This window comes from Pelophylax lessonae, assembly GCF_965119305.1.
Source record: "Pelophylax lessonae genome assembly, chromosome: 3".
In the NCBI taxonomy this organism is placed as follows: domain Eukaryota; kingdom Metazoa; phylum Chordata; class Amphibia; order Anura; family Ranidae; genus Pelophylax; species Pelophylax lessonae.
The window spans coordinates 517630458-517654703 of record NC_138770.1 but is presented as its reverse complement, the minus strand read 5'-3'; the positions used below and the strand labels follow the sequence as shown (position 1 = coordinate 517654703).

The following is a 24246-nucleotide window of genomic DNA, read 5'->3' as shown; positions in this document are numbered from 1 at the left end:
AACAAGGCAGGTCGCTGTTCTGTCAGTGGGGAAGATGGAGATCCTGTGTTCTGCTAAGCAGGTACACAGATCTCTGTCTTCCCTCAGTTGAAGCACCCCCTACACAGTTAGAAAACACTCCCTAGCAACACATTTAATCCTTTGATCGCCCCTGATGTTAACCCTTTCCTGCCAGTGTCATTAATTCAGTGACAGTGCATATTTTTTTAGCACTGATCACTGTATTAGTGTCACTGGTCCCCAAAAAAGTGTCAGTAAGTGTTCAATTTGTCTGCCGCAGTGTCGCAGTCCTGCTATAAGTCACTGATCACTGTCAATACTAGTAAAAAATAAAAATTCCGTAAAAACATCTCATCGTTTTTAGACGCTATAAATTTTGCGCACACCAGTCAGTATACGCTTATTGGGGTTTTTTTTTTTTACCAAAAACATGTAGCAGAATACATATTGGCCTAAATTTATAAAGAAATCTGATTTTTTACATTTTTTTATTTTATAGCAGAAAGTAAAAATGATTGTTTTTTTTATTTTTTATTTCTGGTCTTTTTTTTGTTTATAACGCAAAAAATAAAATCCGCAGAGGTGATCAAATAGCACCAAAAGAAATCTCTATTTGTGGGAAAAAGGACATTTTTTTTTTTTGGGTACAGGATCTCATGACCGCTATTGTCAGTTAAAGTAACGTAGTGCCATATCACAAAAAATGGCCTAGTCATGAAGGGGGTAAAACCTTTCCGGGGCTGAAGTAGTTAATAAGCAACTAAATCTGAGGTACCTCCACACTCAACCAACACACACACACAAACACATGCATACATACACTTTGAGAGTGAGCCCCTCTTAAAATGCTAGACGTTGCTTGATTTGAGAATTTTGAGGACTATTAACCACTTGCCGACCGCTCACTGAGCTGGTACTGCGGCAAAGTGGCTCGTTATCGTCCAGCGACGTAGACCTACGTCGCTGGACAACGCCCCCTCTCGGTGGTGCGCGCGCCGCCGGAGGCTCGCTCCCGCTGTATTCAGACACAGCGGGAATCGGGCCAGGGGAGGAGAGGCGGTTATCACCGCCGCTCTTCCCCGATCATCCGGGATCGAGTGTGGAAATCCGCCCGTTTGTGTAAACAAAGCGGGCGGATCTCCTCTGTGACAGACAGGGACAGATTACAGGATTCAGCATAGCTGAACCTGCGATCTGTGTCTATGTCACACAATCCTCTCCCCCCCACACACACGTCAGTAAGCATGAGGCATACATTTAACCCCTTGATCACAAATAAAGTTAACCCCTTCCCTGCCAGTGTCATTATTACAGTAACAGTGCATATTTATAGCACTGATTACTGTAGTAATGTCATTGGTACCCCCAAAAATGTCAGTTAGGGGTCCGATCTGTCCGCCGCAATGTCGCAGTCCCGCAAAAAAAATTGCAGATCGCCGCCATTACTAGTAAAAATAAACAATAAAAATGGCAAATCTTTTCCGTAGTTAGTAAACGTGATAACTTTTGCGCAAACCAATCAAAATACGCTTATTGTGATTTTTTTACCAAAAATATGTAGCAGAAAACAAATTGGCCTAAAATGTTAAAAAATTTTGATTTTTAAATTTTTTTGGGAATGTTATATATCAGAATGTAAAAAATATTGTTTTTTTTTTTTTTCAAAATTGTTGCTCTTTTTTTCAAAAATTAAAAATCGCACAGGTGATCAAATACCACCAAAAGAAAGCTCTATTTGTGGGGAAAAAAAGGACATAAAATTAATTTCGGTACAGCGTCGCACGACTGTGCAATTGTCCGTTAAAGTAACGCAGTGCCGAATCGCAAAATATAGCCAGGTCAGGAATGGGGTAAAATTAAAAATTAAAAATTAAAATTTTAAATTAAATTTAAATTAAAATTAAACTCACTTTGTGCCTTATGTGCATTAGATCAGCCTCAGAACCTGTGTGATTAATATGTGTCCTGGATTAAAGGGATGAGGTGGCAACCCTAGCTCATTGAGGATTTTTTTGTCAAAGACGTGTAGCTAAATACATAAGTAGAAAATGTCAATTTTTTCTCAAAATTTTTGCTCTTTTTTTATTAATATTGCAAAAAAAGGAAAAGCGCAGAGGTGATCAAATACCACCAAAAGAAAGCTCTGTTTATGGGGAAAAAATGACCACGCAATTGTCAGTTAAAGTCATGCAGTGCCAAGTTGCAAAAAGTGGCCTGGGCGTACAGCAGGAAAATCCTCCGGTGGTAAAGTTGTTAAAGTGTCTGTTCTTGTCTTTTGAAATTAGTATGGATCTCCCTTGCATTCAAGTTTGCACCACATGTGTTTTGTTTAACTTAATTATAGATTATATTGGAGAAATTAGGGAGAGGTGGCGCTGGTTTTATCTGTAAGTAATGGCACCTATACACAATCAGAAAATTGTACAAAAAATACCACTTTCGAATCGATCAGATATTCTATTCGTTAGTACACAGCTTTTGAGAGCCGATCATGACATTTCATTCGATATTATCCGATGGGACAAGCGCAAAAATGTTACCAGATCGTATGATTTTTGTTTAATCAGTACAGTTTTTTGCCCGAAAAAATAATACAAATACAATACAATAAATGACATCACGTCTGAATTTTTGTTCTGTCATAAGAGAATTTTCGCAGCTTTAGTAACAGCTTCTTTTTCAATATGAGATTAGCATGCAAAAAAAAACTGACGATCATTTGTCCGATAATCACATTGTATACCAGGTATACATACTTTTAACTACATTGATTCTGATAAATATTTGACTTCCAGATTTGTTTGGGCTGGTATTATTTCTTGGAGTGGACCCCTACTGGGTGAAACACTGGTGGGACCAGCTTCTCTACAAGCCATATTGCAGAAAGGATCCTCTGCCATTGTACCGTATCATAGCCAAAATAATGTGGAGATCTGCAAAAAAGGATGTCCTTGACCAGGTGAACAAAAAACATTTATGAGCAGATTTTAGTCAGTATATTTATTTTAGAGCTGTAACTGGTCCTCTTGGACAAGAGGTTGCAGTACTATTTAAACAACAGTTTGTCTTGTATTTTCATAAAGCAGACCTATCAATAAAAGCTTGTTAGGCTCTCTCAATTGCCCAGTAATCATTATACTAGCTTTATTAATTATTTTGCAAATTCGTTCAATTTCATTAAAAAAAAAAATCCTTGTTCTTATTTTCCCTTCAGGTAACCAACCATAGGTACACATTGTTATTTGCCCCAGGAGATATCTCATCATAGTGATATGGAAGCGGGAGGGTGGGAAGGAAAGCACACAATGGACACTACCACGATAGTATAAAGTGTCAGAACTTTGTCTATTTATGAAGCTATGAAGCCAAAGCAGAGACAAATTGGCAACTGAAGATATGATGAAGCATCTCTTAAGTGGTGTACTTCAAAGGGGAACTAAATTCTGAAAACCGTGTAAAAAAATGGTAGGCAGAGGGCAAAGGACTAGTTACTGGTATCACCTGTGGTCCACAGAGGTGCTCTGTAGCAGCTGTAATGCCCCTACAATATATGCTGTTAGCTGCCTTTCTTTTGTTACTGAGTATGGCATTTTTATAGCTGCAAGTTTGCTTTTTCTAACCTATCTAATTAGCATTGGTCCTGTATACATGAAAACATTGGCATAACTGTCACTTTGCGACTATGGATGAAATTTTCACCACATGTCGGTAAAAACCAATGCAATCCATACATACAAAGCAACCGAAACAAATAAGTTCAGAAATTAAGTTATGTGTAGTAAAATGGAATGACACGGGACTACCGCCAACCATACTACCCTTGTTGCCCATCAAAGCTCTGGAATTACTATTACCTGACTTGTCCCTCTCTGCCTGGATAGCTGAGGGCATCACACGTTTAGGACTCCTCTTGTCTATGACAGGACTACATCTTTCTCCTACCTGCAACAAACTTTTGGCATATCTCCCAAGACTTTTTTTTAAATACCTCAGGATTCGCTCTATATTATCCAAAATACCTTGGGTGGAAAGAGACTCTTTCCTACCCACTCTTCTGAAATTCTTCGAGGCACACAAACCTGCCGTTAGAGGAATCTCCCTGGTTTATAAACTGCTCACAACCCCATCTCAAGACCTGCCATCCTCATCGATCAAGATTTGGTCCACACTCACTAAAGCTCCACCTTCCACGAAAGATCAAAAACAACAAAAAAATCACCAGTTCATGCGCTGATCAAAACTCTCTCAAGGCAGGCTGATAGGCTTTGTCATGAAAAAATCTTCTGTACCTAAAGCGTTGATGCTCTCCTAATTAACCACTGGGTGGTGGAAAAACATCTGTGCGAAAAGGAAGAAAAAGGAGAGAAGGGCGCACAGCCGCTCTAGTATAGTACTACTTTCTTTTGAACACACAAGAAGCGGACAATTGATACACGTACATTTAAAGAGGTAGACACAAGTGTGTAAGGTATTGTGCTCCCCTCTCCTGGATTGCCGCTGTATGATGTTTAGAGTGACATGCCACCACCCGGGAACTGGATAACAGATTGCAGATTCTCCGACTCAGGCTCTAGCATGCACGATGGACTGGGATTGTGCCCAGACCATTCGGTGCTATACATCGACATGGGGGACTCTTGGGGGGGGGGGGGGGAGACAGAGCCAATACCTCACCACGTTGGTTGCTATGACAACGCGTTTCTGAGGCGTAGCCTCCTTTATCAAGTCACAGTGCAAGCGCTCGCCTCTCCTTTTTCTTTCTTTTTGTGCACCTTCAACCAAGTAATGGCATGAGGCTCTTACACTACCTTTATGTATGTCCCTTCACATCACACACTGGAAAGCCTTGCAAAAATTGCTTCACAATTGGTACTTTGCCATATATCCCACAATCTCCCCGAAATGCTGGAGAGGATGTGATTGTGCTAGAACCCTACGCCACATCTGGTGGGACTCCATCATAACAATTACTGGCAAGCAGTATCTATCTTCATTACCTCTTTTTGTGATATTTCCTTTCCTATGACCCCACTGGATCGCCTGTTGGGTTTGTCTCTTCCTACATGGCCTGGACATTCTAAAGTGTTGGTAACCCATATCCTAATAGCTGCTTGCCTCACATTAATGAAACAGTGAAAATCTCCGCACCCACCCACGTTACCAGGACACTATCTGTTTGCTGAACTCCCACATCCAAATGGAATCCTCATTCGGCAAGGCCAATATGTCCACTTCAAGTTTTTATGAGGCATGGGCAAATTGGAGTGTTGACCAAAGGGGAACAGAAGGCCAGCAGACTCTCGTTCTGTTCACCAGCTTTTGGGGTTTACCCCCTACAGTCTTTTGAACATAACCAATACTATGTCGCACCTACACTATACCACTAAACCAGTCTACCTAGCTTTCAGTTATTGCAAATTGTCATGTATCCCAGTTTGATCACTTGCAGTAATAATTTGTACTGTAAGTGGTACTTTCTGTTATTACATAATGTGCCATTTTCATTACTGACAGTATGCTGTTATTACTACTTTGTAGATGCATGTCTATATATATTCTATGTTATGTACAATCACCTTTCTTTTTTCTCAAAATAAAGAAAAATAGTAACAAAAAAATGGAATCGCAAAGGGAAAAAGTATTAAACGCATGAAGAAAGGAGGTGCAAAAAGGCATGGAAAGTCAAGACACCAGCTGAAATCTATCAGTAATTAGCAAACAATCCTGCCCCTTTTTAGTGCAAATTAATATTAGCTGGTTCATTTCCAACTCATAGCCTCATTATTCATTAGTCTCATTACCAAGGTGTCACACAAAAAACCTCTCATGATGGGTAAAAGCAAAGCACTCTTTAAAGACCTTCACAACCTTATTGTTGCATAACATGGATGGCATTGGTTACAGAAGGATTTCTAAACTTCTAAATGCCATAATACACACCATGTTTGGAGGTCAAATGGCACTACACATCACCCCAAAACACCATACCAACAGTGAAGTTTGGAGGTGGGAACATCATGGTGTGGGACTGTTTTTCAGCATACAGTACTGGCAAACCTCATATGATTGAAGGAATAATGAATGGAAAAATGTACCAAGACATTCTTGATAAAAATCTGCCAACTATCAGGGTGATGAAGATGAAACACAAAGCCAGGGAAACTTTTAATTTGTTTCAAAGAGAGAAAATAAAGCTGTAAGAATGGCCAAGCCAATCAGATGACTTGAACCCAATAGAACATTTATGGAAAGAACACAAGATTAGAGTTCAAAGAAGAGGCCTATGGAACCTTTAAGATTTGAAGACTGTGTGGAAGAATGGGCCAAAATCACACCTGAGCAATGCATGCAACTAGTTTCTTCATACAGAGGAGGCATCTTGAAGCTTTCATTACCAACAAAGGATTTTGTACAAAATACTAAATACATTTCAGTTAGCATGTTCAATACTTTTTCTCTGTGTCATTCCATTTTTTTACACATAACTTAATTTCTGAACTTATTTATTTTGGTTTCTTTGTATGTATAGATTGCATGGGTTTTTACTGGCATGTGGTGAAATCTCATGTCAATGGCACCTTTAGAAATATATTTACCTAGAAAAATGGTGATGTGTTCAATATTTTACCCGCTGTATATATACTCAATCTACTCACTGATTTACTAAGGGAAATAGACTGTGGAATTTGCAAGGGTATTTGCTCCAGAGCTTAGCAAATGAGGTAAAGCTTCAACTTGCAACAAATACCCAATCACATGCAAGGAAATTATAAAAAAAAGAAAAAAACTGTATTTTTGCTTGCACATAATTAGATGATGGACATCAACAGTACTTCCGCTCATTTACTAAGCTCTGGAGAGTGTAACTGCACTTGCAAAATGCACAGTCTGTTTACCTTTAGTAAAGCAACCCCATAGTTATTTATATATCATTATATATTGAAGAGGGCAACTTTTTGCCCATATAAAAATAGAAATGATATTGCATTTGTAAAATTAAAGTGTAACTCCGCTTTCCTGGGAAAAAAACAATTAGGAAATAAAAAAATAAAAAAAACACTGCATGTACAATTACCACACAAGTCATATTGTAAATGAATGTTATTATAAATTTGCTTTCCTTTTAAATCTACTGCACTGTAATTTTCTGTAAAACAGTTTAATATGGCTACCTGGAGGCTTTCTGTATAAAGTCTACACTAAGATATAAATCATATAATTTTTGTGGAGATACTCCCAAAGGGAAATCATGTCTAAAGAGGAGTTACTCTTTAAATGTTTGCTCTGCCATAGTATAAGATTGTAGAAGGGAGGATGTAGTGTGGTACATCTCTCTCTGTTTCATTTTAGCTGCTCTACTGCATTAGAAAAACCATAACTGCAATTTATGTATTTCCTTTTATCAGATTCAAATCCCAGAGCAAACAGAAGATGTACACTGGCTGCATTTCTCCCCAGTGGAAAGACATTTCTACCATAGGCAGCATGAAGTATGCTGTCAGGATGCCCTTGCTAAACTACGCAAAATCTCAGATTGGTCTCTCAAGTTGAGTAGCTTAGACAGACGAACTGTGTCCTCCATCTTGTATCCCCTTCTGAGATTAAGGCAGGCTTGTTGCCATCCACAGGCTGTCCGTGGAGAATTTTTACCGTTACAGAAGAGGTAACAGACGTATTGGTTAACTACCCATAGTTCCATTATCTTAGAGTGTGTGTGTTTGTGTGTGTGTGTGTGATTGTGTATGCATGTGTATATGTGTGTCTGTATGTATAAACTATACAGTGAGGAAAATAATTATTTGATCCCCTGCAGATTTTGTAAGTTTGCCCACTTACAAAGAAATGAAGGGTCTATCATTTTTATCATAGGTGTACTTTAAATGATTGAGACAGAATATCAACCAAAAATCCAGAAAAAACACATGATACAAATGTTATAAAATGAGTTGCAGTTCAGTGAGTAAAATAAGTCTTTGATCCCCTACCAACCAACAATAATTCTGGCTCCCACAGACTGGCTACATTATGTGCTCATGTGGTACACAGATTAGTCCTGTCAATTTAAGAAGGTGCTCCTAACGACAATTTGTTATGTATAAAACACACAGAACATAGAATCTATTTCTTCCATTCAAACTCACCATCATGGGCAAGATCAACGAGCTGTCAAAGGACGTCAGGGACACGATTGTAGACCTGCTCAAGGCTGGAATGGGCCACAAGACCATCAGCAAGAAGCTTGGTGAGAAGGAGACAACTGTTGGAGCGATTAATCGCAAATGGAAGAAATACAAAATAACTATCAATTCCCCTCAGTCTGGAGTTTCATGCAAGATTTTGCCTCATGGGGAAGGATGATCATGAGAAAAGTGAGGGATCAGCCCAGAACTACACAGGAGGAGCTTCTGAATTATCTCAAGACAGGTAGGACCACAGTCACCAAACAAACCATTGGTAACACAATACGCCGCCATGGATTGAAATCCCACAGCACCCACAAGGTTCCCCTCCTCAGTAAGGCACATATATACAGGCCCGTCTGAAGTTTGCCAATGAACATCTAAATGATTCAGAGAAGGATTGGGAGAAAGTGCTGTGGTCATATTAGACCAAAATTGAGCTCTTTGACATTAACTTGACTCGCCATGTTTAGAGAAAGAAAAATGTTGACTATGACCCCAAGAACACCATCCCTACAGTCAAGCAAAGAGGTGGAAACATTATGCTTTGAGGCTGTTTCTCCGCTAAAGGTACAGGCCAACTTTGCCGCATTTAGGGGCCAATGGATGGGGCCATGTATTGTTAAATCTTGGATGAGAACCTTCTTCCTTCAGCCACAACACTGAAGATGGGTCATCGATGGATTTTCCAGCATGACAATGACGAAAAACATACCGCCAATGCAACAAAGGAGTGGCTCAAGAAGATGCACATTAAGATCATGGAGTGGCCTAGCCAGTCTCCAGACCTTAATCCTATGGAAAATTTTATGAAGGGAGCTGAAACTTTGAGTTGCCAAGCGACAGCCAATAAACCTTAAGGATTTAGAAAAGATCAGTAAAAAAGAGTGGACCAAAATCTCTCCTTGGATGTGTGCAAACCTGGTAACCAACTACAAAAAACGCCTTTACCTCTGTGCTTGCCAACAAGGGTTTCTCCACCAAGTACTAACTCATGTTTTGCTTGGGGATAAAATACTTATTTTACTCACTGAACTGCAACTCAATTAATAACATTTGTATCATGTGTTTTTTTCTGAATTTTTGGTTGATGTCTTTATCATTTAAAATACACCTATGATTAAAAAAAATAATAAATCCTTAATTTCTTTGTAAGTGGGCAAACTTACAAAATCTGCATAAGGTCAAATACATATTTTCCCAACTGTATGTACAGTCAGGTCCATAACTATTGGGACATCAACACAATTCTAATCTGTTTGGCTCTATACACCACCACAATGGAATTGAAATAAAACAAACAAGAGGTGCTTTAACTGCAGACATTCAGCTTTAGTTTGAGGGTATTTACATCCAAATCAGGTGAACGGTGTAGGAATTAAAACAGTTTGTATATGTGCCTCCCACTTTTTAGGGGCCAAAAGTAATGGGACAGATTAACAATCATAAATCAAACTTTCACTTTTTAATACTTGGTTGCAAATCCTTTGTAGTCAATTACAGCCTGAAGTCTGGAACGCATAAACATCTCCAGACGCTGGGCTTCATCCCTGGTGATGCTCTGCCAGGCCTCTACTGCAACTGTCTTCAGTTCCTGCTTGTTCTTGGGGCATTTTCCCTTCAGTTTTGTCTTTAGCAAGTTAAATGAATGCTCAATCGGATTCAGGTCAGGTGATTGACTTGGCCATTGCATAACATTCCACTTCTTTCCATTAAAAAACTCTTTGGTTGCTTTCGCAGTATGCTTCGGCATTGTCCATCTGCACTGTGAAGCGCCATCCAATGAGTTCTGAAGCATTTGGCTGAATATGAGCAGATAATATTGCCCGAAACACTTCAGAATTCATCCTGCTGCTTTTGTCAGCAGTCACATCATCAATAAATACAAGAGAACCAGTTCCATTGGCAGCCATACATGCCCACGCCATGACACTACCACCACCATGCTTCACTGATGAGGTGGTATGCTTTGGATCATGAGCAGTTCCTTTCCTTCTCCATACTCTTCTCTTCCCATCACTCTGGTACAAGTTGATCTTGGTCTCATCTGTCCATAGGATGTTGTTCCAGAACTGTGAAGGCTTTTTTAGATGTTGTTTGGCAAACTCTAATCTGGCCTTCCTGTTTTGAGGCTCACCAATGGTTTACATCTTGAAGTGAACCCCCTGTATTCACTCTGGTGAAGTCTTCTCTTGATTGTTGACTTTGACACACATACACCTACCTCCTGAAGAGTGTTCTTGATCTGGCCAACTGTTGTAAAGGGTGTTTTCTTCACCAGGGAAAGAATTCTTCAGGCATCCACCACAGTCGTTTTCTGTGGTCTTTTGTGTCTTTTGGTGTTGCTGAGCTCACCGGTGTGTTCTTTCTTTTTAAGGATGTTCCAAACAGTTGATTTGGCCACACCTAATGTTTTTGCTATCTCTCTGATGGGTTTGTTTTGATTTTTCAGCCTAATGATGGCTTGCTTCACTGATAGTGACAGCTCTTTGGATCTCATATTGAGAATTGACAGCAACAGATTCCAAATGCAAATAGCACACTTGAAATGAACTCTGGACCTTTTATCTGCTCCTTGTAAATGGGATAATGAGGGAATAACACACACCTGGCTGGCCGTGGAACAGCTGAGCAGCCAATTGTCCCATTACTTTTGGTCCCTTAAAAAGTGGGAGGCACATAAACAAACTGTTGTAATTCCTACACCTTTCATCTGATTTGGATGTAAATACCCTCAAATTCAAGCTGAACATTTGCAGTTAAAACACATCTTGTTTGTTTCATTTCAAATCCATTGTGGTGGTGTATAGAGCCAAAAATATTAGAATTGTGTCGATGACCCAATACTTATGGACCTGACTGTGTATGTATGTATATGTATATATATATATATATATATATATATATATATATATATATATCCTCCTTGCACTGGAGATTCTGCGGTCTATGTTTTCTGTGAATTATCAGTGCATAGGGTATAGCCCGGATCTAAATTATCAGCTGTCCCAGCTGAGTCCTCTCTCCTCATTACATGTTCAGTTTTTTTCTACATCCTCTCCTAGTGGAATATTATCAGCTATCGCTTCTCTCCCTTCACTCCACCACTCAGCAATAAGCAGTTCTGGTTTGGCCTGTCTTTTGTGTCCACAATTTGCTTCTGCTCTGATTTCTTCCACCTTAGCCACAATCATTGTTTCTTCCTCTGGCCCCTATCTTTCTCAGACCCACTCTACCTCTTCTCCTCGTGATCATACTAGACCTCTTCTTTGCCTCTCTTTTCCAAAATCAGATCCCACTTTTGTTTCTTTACCAAGTCATGAGCATCTATTATCTGCCTTCTTTCTTACACTATCCCCAGTGTGTAATCAGCTTACACTCTCTCTGCTCTCTTCCTCTCTAGTCTGCTCCTACTTTGTCTTCTTAATCTCTCAATATTCCATGGTTAGCTGTTGCTCCTTTCTCCCCTCCACCCCTTGACAAGAGTATACTGTATTTACCTCCTCTCTTCTAGCCTGGTCTGCAACCAGTTGCTATTGTGCTTCTCTGTCTTTCCCCATGGTCCATGATCAACTCCTGGTTTGCCTTCTATAGCTCCTCTCATACACATGCACACACACACTCTCCTTTTTCTCTCTGTATACAACGTACTTAGTCTCTCTCCTCATGATCGGGTATTGGTGAGACCAAGTTAAACATTGTCAAATTGGGCAACAATTTATTCCAGTATGTTGAATCTTTCAGAGGCTAAAAACCATGCAGTCTTAATGAATTTGTTAAACAGGCACACATTTGTGCACATTTTCATTTATTTTTTTATACTTCCTATTTTATACTGTACGATTCATATAAATTTATAATAGATGACCATTTTAAACAGTTTCTTAAAGTGGCATTTATTAAAATAACAAACATGTTATACTTACCTGCTCTGTGCAATGGTTTTGCACATAGCAGCCCAAATCCTCTTCTTCTGGGGTCCCCCGCTGTCTCTGCAGGCTCCTCCTCTTTGGCAAGTTCCCCCATGAAAAGCCACTTTCCATGGGGGCATCCGTGTGTGATTGCCTCCAAGCCACCCTGTCTGCGTCTGTGGACACAGAGTGGCAGGCTTGACCCTACCCCCCCCCACAGCATTTGACTGACAGCAGCGGGAGCCAATGGTTCCCACTGCTATCAATCTGCCCAGGGAGAAGGGAGACAGCGGAGAGAGCTGCTTCTCTTGTGCACATCACTGGATGGAATCGGGCTCAGGTAAGTATAAAGTATATAAGTTATAAAGTTTAAATATACACGTGTAACCATTTGTGGGAATTAACATACATTAATGAAAATTTTGACTTTGACTGACTTTGTGTTCCAGCACAATGACAATGGAAGAGTTGCTGACATCTCTGCAGAAGAAATGTCGTACAGAGTGTGAAGAGGCCCATCGTCAGCTTGTCTGTGCTTTTAATGGCCTGGCTGGAATCCATATCATTAAAGGTGATTTGATTGAACTGGGTATTGGTAGTTATCTATTACCTTACTGATGATAATTATTAACCACACATATTAGAGTATTTTTGCTGTTGAAATATTGAACTTTGTGATCATATAAGAGATGGACTAATGTTATCATGCTATAAATTTTGTTTTTCAAAAATGATTTGAATCGAATTCTAATTGTAACCATTACAGTAAGAATGTTCGACTTTGTGTACCTGGTCCATTGCTTTTGTTGTAGTAAATGCCATTAATGGTTTCAAGAGTGCTTGCAGTGACAGTGTTACTAAGAAAACATAGGCTCTGAATTCCTAGTTTCAAAGTATAAAAACCATCATTCAGGGGTGGGGAACCTACTGCCCGGCCAGCAAAATTATTTGGTTCGGCCCCCTGTGCCGCTGAGTCTGTCTCAGCTGAGCTGTCAGAACGGAGCCGATGTTTCCTGTATAGTTCCGGCTCCATCCTGACAGTCTGAGTGAGTCACAGGCGGATTGATATCAAATGCACTCCACCTGTGAGGAGACTGACCAATTCAGGAAGCATCGCCTCTATCTTCCTCCAGCGCTGTTCCTGAGTCTCTAGCCAGCATTTGCCACCAGCAGTATCCACAGCTGTACCAGCCAGCACTACCAGCCTGAGCCAGCAGTACCCACAGCAGTACCAGCCTGAGTCAGCAGTACCCACAGCAGGACCAGCCCGCAGTGTACCAGCCTGAGCCAGCAGTACCCACAGCAGGACCAGCCCGCAGTGTACCAGCCTGAGCCAGCAGTACCCACAGCAGTACCAGCCAGCAGTGTACCAGCCTGAGCCAGCAGTACCAGCCTGAGCCAGCTGTACCAGACAGCAGTACCAGCCTGAACCAGCAGCACTCACAGCAGTACCAGCCAGCAGTGCCAACAGTACCCACAGCAGTACCAGCCAGCAGTACTCACAGCAGTACCAGACAGCAGTACCCACAGCAGTACCAGCTAGCAGTACCCACAGCAGTACCAGACAGCAGTACCAGCCAACATTTCCCACCAGCAGTACCAGCCAGCTGTACCCACCAGCTGTACCCACCAGCAGTACCAGCGAGCAGTACCCACCAGCAGTACCTGCCAGCAGTACCAGGCAGCTGTACCCACCAGCAGTACCCACCAGTAGTACCCACCAGCAGTACCAGCCAGCAGTACCCACCAGCAGTTCTTTTCAAAACTTACCACCGCAGTCGACTGCACTCCAGACTGACCGTCGCAAACCTGGAAAACCAGTTGCAAGTAGCAACATCATCAATACCAGCTAACATCACACACCTCACCGAAGAGAAGCAGTTCCAGCCATTACATTATAGGGGTAAGTTAATTAAATGTTTGACCAAATATAACAGGCTAATTTTTTAGTTGATCATTTTTTACGGCCCCCAAATTATGTTATAAATATCCAAATGGCCCTTGGCAGGAAAAAGGTTCCCCACCCCTGATTTAGATTAATATTAAAATGTTTGATGTAAAAAAGTTAAGCAGGAAAAAATACCAGCTCCATCTGCTGGATGTACTTGGTAACCTATTTAGGTGATAACAGCGTGCATAAAAAAGTAAAAAGACTGTAAAAACCTTAGTGGAATGGTAACATGAATTTCATAGCAAAGAATATGCACTTCCTTGTATTGTATCTAAAAGATGTGTTTGTGTTTTTGAAAACAATAGGATCAGACTGGTGATAGTATAAGCATAAGCAGCTTTGGCAGCACCAAAGGGCTAAAAGTGAGGGTAAAATTATGTTATCAGCAGTCTGATCCTGCTGCCTGTTTAGTCCCCCTTCATCTACCAGGACCAAGCATAAATTCAGAGTTGTATAAAGTACTTGAAACCCATACTTGAGTAAAAGTACAAGTGCTCGATCAAAAAGTGACTTGAGTAGAAGTGGAAGTGCTCAATCAAAAAGTGACTTGAGTAGAAGTACTAAAGTATTCAACATTTTTTGTACTTAAGTATTGCAAGTAGTTTTTTTTAAAAAATTTTGCTACTTAAGTACTGAAAGTAAAAGTACCAGTAGTTTTGAAAAAAAAAATGCTACTCAAGTACTGAAAGTAAAAGTACAAGTACTGCGTTATGTAGTTATTAAATAAAGAAGTCAAAAGTTTTTTGAACATCATATAGTTTTTTATTATTTCAAATGCAGCTTTTATTTATACATACAGTAGCTTTTATTTTCATATGCGCTGATAATACACCTCTTTTGAGCTTCATGAAACCTGCCATCTACTGTTCTGGCAGTGGTCATTTTTATAATAGTAACGAGTAACTATGCAGCACAAAAAAAAAAATATCGGAGTAGAAGTATTGAAATCATTGAAAAAATGTAGTGAAGTAAAAGTGGAAGTAGGAGAAAAAAATTCTACTCTAGGAAAGTACAGATACTGCCTTTCGGTACTTAAGTACAGTAGTGAAGTAGTTCTACTTAGTTACTATGCATCTCTGCATAAATGTCAGATTTAAAATGAAAAGAGAACATATAAATAATAGAAAATGTGATATTTGGTATGTAACAAATGTATACCCCACAACATCCAAAGTGACTTGCCTATAGTCTACCTTGGGGTTTGTGTCCTCTCTTTACCTCCCACCTTAAAGACTTTCATGTCTGTGGTGATAACATGGCCAGCAACCTTTATAAGTCAGTTAGTAAGTGCAGTAATGACTTTTGCCTCTGTGTTGCTTAATGAAATGGTAACCAACTGAGACTGACAGCATGGAAGAAAGACCACAATTATTTGCCTGTTCGCACAATGCTTCAAGAAGTGGATGTATTGGTTATTCTACATGCATGCAGGCTCCTGGGCCAGTTAGCTGCAGCACTCCCAGGCTACCTATTGCTTTATCTCTTAGTCTTCTTGTTGGGCACTTCTGAACCCTGGCCAAGAAAAACTTAGGACATGTCACCCCCTCCCTTTAGTGCTGATCTTCTTCAGTGATCACTTTTAGACAAGTTCTGCCTGCCCTCCTCAAATCCCTTTTACTCTTCTGCTCTCCATAGTTTGAGAATTAAGGACAGCTCTTTGATTTTGTGTCTTGCAGCTTTAAGCCCCTTATTTTATTTTACCTTGTTGAGCTATAATCACTAATAAAATGTCTGCTACCAGAACAAGGGCAGGTTAACATGAGAGTCCTGGCAAAGCCCAAATGCTGGGGTGGATTTTGCTTGGTGCTAATTAATAGCCTGTTAAGCTTCTTCCTTCTCTTAGCCTAAAAAGCTGTAACAGTAAACATATTATAGTTCAGCTTAGTGTGTCATGGAGGTAAGGGCTGTGATATCCTTCCTTCAGCTAAGCCGTGTTTGCTAATTTTATTTGGAGTGTGCACAAAGCCTGCTTAAGTGATACTACTTGATATGGTTCTTTGTTCCTTATATTTTCATAAGTTTTTTTTCTTTATCGTTCATTGACGTACACAGCTCCTGATCTTCTTAAACATTGGGTTATACTGCCCCCTACAGGAGTAGGACACTAGGCAGAAAAAAAGCTTGACTACGTCTATGGGCAGTCCCAGGGGCTATAATCCCACTCTCAGCTATAGGCCCTTACTCCTGCCTAGTCAGGTGTAAGGACCTAGTTCCTTGCTGGGATCTTTGGTCCTGGCAATTTTTTTACTTTTTATGGATTTTTCCTGTGAGAATCTACAATCAACTGCTGGACTGGGCAACAGGCTGGATATTTTTTTAAAATGCAGTGGTCACCCTAGTCTGGCCAGCAAGCGAGCGCAGGCCTCAGCTCCACGCTAGTTCGACCGCTACATAGCCCCACTGGACAGGGGCTGGACAGGGGCTGGCCTGCGAGTTAAACGTCTCATGCGGATGCATAGGACCTGGCCTCGGTCTGAGTTGTAGCGTTCCTCCTGGTCGATAGCCCGCCCATTTTGATGGCTAGGGGTTCTGTCTGGAGCGGTGCCCGCCTGGTTCCTCGTATGGTGAGTAGCTGCCCCCCCTCTCCCTCTAGAGGGTTGTGGGTGGACGTGGGCTCCTCCTTGGGACAATCGGACCCCCGGGTTCCCCTCCTTCCCCCTCCCCTCCTTCCCGCAGGCACCCCCCATTGCTGAGTCCCTCATACAGACCCCCTCCCCCTCCCTTCCACTTCCGGCTCTGCAAGCTCCTCTTACTGCTTACTAGCGCTTTTGATTTTACATTTTGTAAGTGTTTTTTATATGGGGGCTTTTAATAAACTATGTTCAAATAGAGAGCACTGAGAACTGGAGACTGCAGGAGTGTCTATATACAAAGCTAATTGATCTCATCTGTGAGGTGAGCAGGTTTTCCAGCCGGTGGTGGTGTGCATTTTATGGTGTCATTAAGTGATTGAAGAACACTGTGGTGGATCACTCTTTATATTGAATTTTTTTCTTTTTTTTTTTTTTTACAAATGGACTTTGTTTTTTGGGGGATAGTTTTATGTATTGTTGATTTAAAAGGACATTGATTGAAGACACACACATTTTTAATATTTATTATATTTTTATTCTATTACTTTTTATGGTGATTTTTGGTTGCGCTGCACTGTAAGAATATTTATGTTATTTATAGTGTCGTTAAATCACCAGGAGTGTACAGCAGCAATTTTATATAGTTAATTAGTATACTGAAATATTGACACAGTGTTTGGATATTGAAGGGTAGCGGTGATTGTATTATACATATAGTCTTCTTTCAACGACCATTGGCCACACTTTCTTTGGTGCATACTTTTATCCAGGGAGTTCGACACTTGGCTCCTCTGGTGCAGCTTCCTCAATTTGGTGCTTTCAGTCCTCCAGAAACCTCCTTTTGAAAATCTTAGGGAGGTTACCCTGCTTACATTCTCCAAGAAGGTGGCCTTTATGGTGGCAATCACTTCTGCGCTCAGGGTGTCAGAGCTGGTGTTATTGTCTTGTCGTTCACCTTGCGTGGTTGTTCACAGAGATAAGGTGGTTCTCTGTCCCTGACCGTCATTCCTTCTAAAGGTTGTCTCTGATTTTAATTTGAATGAAGACATTGTGTTGCCTTCCCTGTGTCCCAGGCCAAAACATTTGAAAGAAATTGCCTTGCATTTCTTGGATGTGGTTCGGGCAATTAGGGTGTACCTGGCAACTACGGAGTCTTTTAGGAAGTCAGGCTCACTATTTATGCAAACTAATGGACCTCGGAAGGGGTTCTCTGCTTCTGCTGTGACCATTTCCAGATGGATCAGACAGACGGTGTTTCAAGCCTATTCAATTAAGGGTCAGGTTCCTCCTTTCCCTGTTATGGTGCACTCTACTAGCGCGCTTAGTTCCTCCTGGGCCTTCCATCATTAGACGTCAGTGATGCAGGTTTGCAAGGCTGCTACCTGGTCGTCTGTGCACATCTTTACAAAATGTCATAAAGTGGATGTGTTGGCAGATGCTTTCTTTGGCCGCAAGGTTTTGCAGGCTGCTGTTTAGAGGACCTGGTCAAGGTGAGCTCCAGTTGTTCTTGGTTGAGCTCCATGTTACCTATGGTTTAGCCTTGGGGATTTTTTTTCTGCTGTTCCTACCCACCCCTCATATTTAACACTGCTTTGGGACCTCCCAATGGTTAAGACGATCAGGAGCTGTGTCCGTCAATGAACGATAGAGAAAATGTGAATTTTGTCTTACCTTAATATCCATTTCTCTGATGTTCATTGACGGACACAGCACCCACCCCTCTGTGGAGTTGGCTTTCTTCTGACACTGTTTGTAACAAAGCTGAGTGCCTATAGCTAAGAGTGGGAGTATACCCCCTGGGACTGCCCATAGGCATAGTTGAGCTTTTTTTCTGCCTAGTGTGCTACCCCTGTAGGGGGCAGTATAACCCAATGGTTAGGAAGATCAGGAGCTGTGTCCATCAATGAACATGGATTTTACGGTAAGACAAAAATCCCATTTTTTTTTTACATGCAGGTGAGTACACATTGGCTGCAGAATTATATAGAGAAGTATTGAGGTCATCAGAAGAACACAAAGAGAAACTGAAAACTGACTCCTTACAAGTAAGTATAGCTGTAAAAACAAATCTAGTGAGGCAAAATTATATATTAGTGTTTTGGTGTACTGCATGAAAAACATGTTGCTTAATGTGTTCTGTACTGCTCTTCACTGGATAGCTTTATTCTTTTATCTGAGACCTGAGAGGTACCAGCTTATTCCTAGCCCATGTGAAAATGTGTTAAAGGTTTTCTACAATATTTTGGCCATTGTTAAAAGGCAGTGCAAGACAGTACAATGTCTGGTTGAGACTGGCAGTGAGATATTTGCCTGCCCCCAAACATGATGGAACCCACCTATGATCATCTCCGCAAGTCAGCAAACTAACAAAAGTGGATCACAAAAAAAACACTCTGTGTGTGATGCTTGTAAGCTGTTCTTGTTATTAGTGCTAGGGAAATTCTAAAGGGTTTGATCTGCAGATTTTTGCACAGGTAATGCCTAAATCAGTCCATGAACACCCTTATGCTTTGAGAATGTTGGTCAATTTGATTAATGGTTCTGTTCCATTTTGACACTGGATGTGTCAGTGTTTGTGCACAGTTTAATGCAAAATTATATATCACACTTTTTGTCCTATTTCACACACCGAATCGTTCAGAAGAGATGATTAAAAAGCAATTGGATTTTGCTTCTTGGTTTAAATAATTCCTGTTGATGATTTCCTTTTAGAGGCTGCATTCTACACACAACCTGATGGAACTGCTGACAGCAAAGCACCCTGGGATCCCACCAACACTTAGAGATGACAAACTGGAAGAAGAGGTTGAAATTTTGTTACGTACCGTCATTTTAAATAACCTGAAATTGGTTACTGGTTGAATTCTGTAAAAAGTTTCACAAACCTTTCCAAATCTTTGAACACACACTTTTGCTTTTCAGATTTTCTAATGCTGTGAAACTGTTAGCTACCATTTCATTTACTGTTAACATGATTGTAACTATTTATCATATAATTAAAGAAAATTGTAATTAAATACAATCATTTTAATATAGAGAATTGTAGAGAATGTTATCACTCCATAACTCTATTGTGATGACCCACTCTGGGCATATCTGTCTATTAAAAGATACCATGTTAGTACAGTAATATTAATATAAAGGCATAATATAGTCTGCAATAACATCTTTAATAATTATCCTTATAAAACCTAGCCTGTATTCTCTGTGAATTTATAAAAAAATTTACTCTAAGCATCATAAGGTTGTTTCACTTACAAGTAACTTAGTACTGCTGGTCAGAGTCCTGATTTTATTTTACTGATTTTCTCCCCTATTCTTCCACATGTCTCTGTCCATCATCTATGTCTAGGCTGCACTGTAAGCCAAAGATTACACTGTAGGGAAGACAAAACTGTTTAATAATAACTTTGTCACATAGCGCCATAGGCCAATTGTCTGATCAGGTCCTCTTGTGTCAATTACTTAAGCAAAACTTATATAATATTTACCGTTTCTTTTGTAGATAAAACAGCTTAAAGAACACTACATGACCAAATCTAATGCCGAAGTGTCTGAAGCTCACCAAGCTTTGCAACCATGTTTACAAAATTTAAGAGAACTGCAACGAAAGGTAAGTGTTTTATAAGTTCTTGGCATTCCATATGTTCTTTCTTTTTGAACATTTTGCATTTTTGGAGTTGTATAACAGTAGGCTGGGTGGGACAGCTAAGACTTTGCCTTTGTAGTCATAATAGTCATCATGTAATTATAATACTCATCATAATAGTGAACCTCTGGAATAATACACTTTTATAAATCATTAAGCTGGCCATACATGGATCTAACTTCAGCTAGTTCAGCAGGGATCAGACAAATTTTGATCCATGTATGAGCACTGTGATTGTACAGAAGTCGACCTACAGATCAACATCTGTACTGCAGGCTATAACTACATAGTTACATAGTAGATGAGGTTGAATAAAGACAATAGTCCATCCAGTTCAACCTGTGTAGGTGTGTGTGGCTGTAATCATCTCACATAGCCCTGAATGTTCTGATCCTTGAGATGCAGAGACTGAACAGCGTCTCTTCTCCAGGGAGAATAAATCAAGGGATTGCAGACGCTCTTCATAATTAAGGTCCTCCAATCCCCTAATCAGTTTAGTTGCCCTTCTCTGGACTCTCTCCAGCTCCAACACATCCCTCCTGAGGACCGGCGACCAGAACTGGACAGAATACTCCAGATGCGGTCGGACCAGAGTTTTATAAAGTGGAAGGATTATAGTCTTATCTCTGGAATACATCCCCTTCTTTATGCATGCTAATATTTTGCTGGCTTTGGCAGCTGCCGCTTGACATTGCATGCTATTGCCTAATCTATCATCAACCAAGACTCTGCTGACAGAGCTGGCAGCACTGATCAGTGTATTCTAATAGTGGGGAACCTTTATCACTGTCAGAATACAATATCTCAGCAGGAGGATTTCCCCATCCACTTGAAATGTGTGGATGGGGGATTGAGGTCAGTTTTTTCCTACAACCCAATGGTTAAAGGAAAAAATTGAACTCATGTATGAGCTGCCTAACTCCACTTTTGCTGAAAAAAAAACACTCTCCCCTAATTAATGTACATTGCAGGGATTTTAACAAACCTTTCAGCAGATCCCTACATTTTGTTGCTCTAAAGAAATAGAAGTTTGTTTCAACATCTCCTTTGGATACTGATTCTGAGAGGGACTGGTTCATTATAATTAGCTGCTCTGCTTTCTACTGAGAAAAGCTGCAGGGTCTTCATCCCTTTAGAAGTGTTGTTATTATAGCACAAAGAGTTCAAAAAACACCTCTCATCAAATAGTATGTGCTCAAAACAATATTAAAATTAACATTTGGAATATTTAAACCTATAACCACTTATTACTCTGTGTGTAATTCAAAACAACCACCCTCATCAATACTACAATATATACAATGCCTCTATACACTCAAAATTCTTTATAAAACAACAAAAAGTCTTTAAACAAAACAATGTAGTAGCGTGTCATTTTTTTAATCCTGCGATATAATTACCACTGTGAAATCACTACAAATCACTTGTGTCCCCCTCACCAGTGTTTGCCTAAATCAAACACCATGAGTTTTCTGATCTTTAGTTCTGTAAGGTCTACACACACTTAAAATAAAACTATAGGCAAAACTTTTTTTTCATTTTGGGTAGAGTAAGGGAGAGTTATAACCACTGTCAGATTATTTTTGCCATCCGTGTCCCTTCCCTTCACTTCATGTCCCATAGCCAAACAAGAAGTGAGAGGAAATCTCTGGGGACAGGTAATCTTCTCTGTTAGTTCCCTGGGGACAACCCAAACTTTGGGATTTTCTTTTACTTTCACTTTCAATGAAAATAGTATATAAGACAAGAGAGAGTGAATATCCCTAACAGGGTGCACAGACAGCAATAAAAACTGACAGTGATTCTAATCCCTCTCCACCCTATTCAAAACAAAAAGGTTTTGCCTTTAGGTATACTTTAATGTTAGTAGTAGTAAGTCCCCCCCCCCCCCCTTTACATCACCCTCTTTGTCTCTTAGAAATGCCAACAGGACAAAATGACTTCAAATAGTGTGTTATTGTTTTAAAACCATTTATTAAAATAATAAAATAATTTAACGCATGTGCTAGGTTGGCACTCACAACATCACTATTAAAATTTCTGCCTCTGCGATACACTGCTGATCCAAAAATTCCTATTCCTATTGTGACACTTGGGTCCCATCTTTTCCTCTCCTTTCCACTAGGTCCAAACCCCTTTTTAGTGCATCCATGCAACAAGTGCAGCCATGCAACCCACTATTTCTTTCATGGAGTTTGTCGAACTTTGCTGGTCTGGGCAAAGCATTTAGCAAAAAAACCTGGAGCTCTGAAATTCAATCACTTGACAGCAAATGGGGCTCTTTCATGAAGCGGTATTCTTCTGTGTAGACCAGTTGGGAGACTCTTTCCATCAGTACTATCGTTTGGGACTTATATAGGCTCATATGAGGCAAGTGCTGTGGCTTAAATGCTGCTCAGCTGACCTCCCTTGCAAGAAGCATTTTAAATGCATCCCTTCAAAGGTGAGCACCTCTTTGGCAATTCCTTTAATGTGTGTATCTAAAAGATTAAGAGAGGAAAGGGTACTCTCCAACATCTGAAAAAGTGTCAGGAGCTGTCTTACTCTGGGACCAGAAAGAGTTACTTTCATTCCTTCCAGTCCCGGGAGCCGAGCTAAAACCTTTCTTTTTTTTAAAAAAAGCCTGGACTTCCAAAGTTGCCATGCTGGGCACCAAATAATTTTCCTAGTGAAGAGGTGTCCCCACGTTTGAAAGTAGGGTAGTTTCTATATGTTCACAAGTTCCATATGAAATCTGTCAGGTCAGTAATTGCTTCTCTCCATTAAAGAGACTTTCTGGTTTGGGTGGACATCAAGGATGCTTACTTCCACATTCCCATTTTTCAGCCTCATCGACACTATCTGTGCTTTGCGGTGGGGAATGGCATTTTGTTTGTGGCCCTGCCCGTTGGGTCAGCCATGATACCAGGAGTCTTCATGAAAGTTATATCCCCGGTGTTGGCTTATCTTTGAGCATGGGGTATACTCATTGTGGGGTATTTGCAAGGCCTGCTCCTGTGAAAATAGTCAGAGAAAGGTCTCAAGACAAATGTGCTAGAAATGTCGCAAGTCCTGAAGAACTTTGATTGGGTTCTTCATCTACAAAACCCAACTGTGTCATTGCACTGCCTGGACTATCTGGGTCTGGTCCTGGACACACCTCTGACACAGGTCTTCCTTTCACAGGATAAAATGCAAACCCTTTGGTCTTGGACAGGGAAATGTTTTCTGCCCATGGTGCAGAAAGTGCCGATGAAAGACGCCTGCCTGTTGGGATTGGATGGGATGGACCTGGGCCCCCTGTTGGATCTGGGAACTTATCATCAGAAGAAACCTGGATGCAAATCAACATCCTGCACCTCAGAGCGATTCAAGTTGCCCTTCCAGTCATGGTTCTTTTTTTTTTAAAAGATATCTTTATTGAGTTTTCCAAACAGAGAAAAACAAACAAAACAATAAAAAAGAAAAGGGAGTCACAAGGTGACTAAACAAGTACAACAACTAGTGCTGGCGCTCCCAGGTCACACCCCCCCCCCACATCACATGCAGAAAATGATACACATCAGCAACGGTGTACAGAAATGTGAGCATATAAACAACAGAAAGCGTAGTACAATATAGGATAAACTATGATGACTTCAGAGAAAAGCAGTGGCCTCAGTTAGGGGGACTACCAGGATCATTACTCCCCTAAACTCGGAAGAGTCAAGGTGAGGGGACTGGATATCCAGCCACTCCAAATTCTATCAAATAAGTTAGGGCGACCCCGTAATTCAAAAGTAAGTTTATACAGAGGAAGGCAACTGTTGACCAGCTTAAGCCAGGTGGCAACAGCAGGCCCTGTGGACCCCTTCCAGCTCAGGAGGATAGTCTTTCTAGCATAAAATACAGGTTGCAAAGTAATCACTTTGTGTGCCTGGAAACCATTGTGTCTCCAAACATGCCCTGTAAACAGTTTTTTTTGGATGTAAAATGTTAGGAATTCCAAGGACAGTAGATAAAA

General features: G+C 40.5%; 3 protein-coding genes across 3 annotated transcripts in view; 1 reads left to right on the top strand and 2 right to left on the bottom strand.

Moving 5' to 3' along the window:
• The window catches only part of LOC309549693 (sulfotransferase 6B1-like), a 607359-nt gene that overhangs the window by 5847 nt on the left and 577266 nt on the right, over window positions 1-24246 (bottom strand). The gene's annotated exons all lie outside the window — the stretch shown is intronic.
• The window catches only part of LOC309549695 (sulfotransferase 6B1-like), a 403842-nt gene that overhangs the window by 175389 nt on the left and 204207 nt on the right, over window positions 1-24246 (bottom strand). The gene's annotated exons all lie outside the window — the stretch shown is intronic.
• SHPRH (SNF2 histone linker PHD RING helicase) overlaps window positions 1-24246 on the top strand; it is a 222116-nt gene that overhangs the window by 115846 nt on the left and 82024 nt on the right. The window contains exons 12-17 of the mRNA XM_082250133.1: window positions 2796-2959; window positions 7407-7663; window positions 12541-12662; window positions 18572-18660; window positions 19328-19420; window positions 20121-20228. Coding sequence (XP_082106259.1) covers window positions 2796-2959; window positions 7407-7663; window positions 12541-12662; window positions 18572-18660; window positions 19328-19420; window positions 20121-20228 — 833 coding nt within the window. The remainder of the gene's footprint in view (window positions 1-2795; window positions 2960-7406; window positions 7664-12540; window positions 12663-18571; window positions 18661-19327; window positions 19421-20120; window positions 20229-24246) is intronic.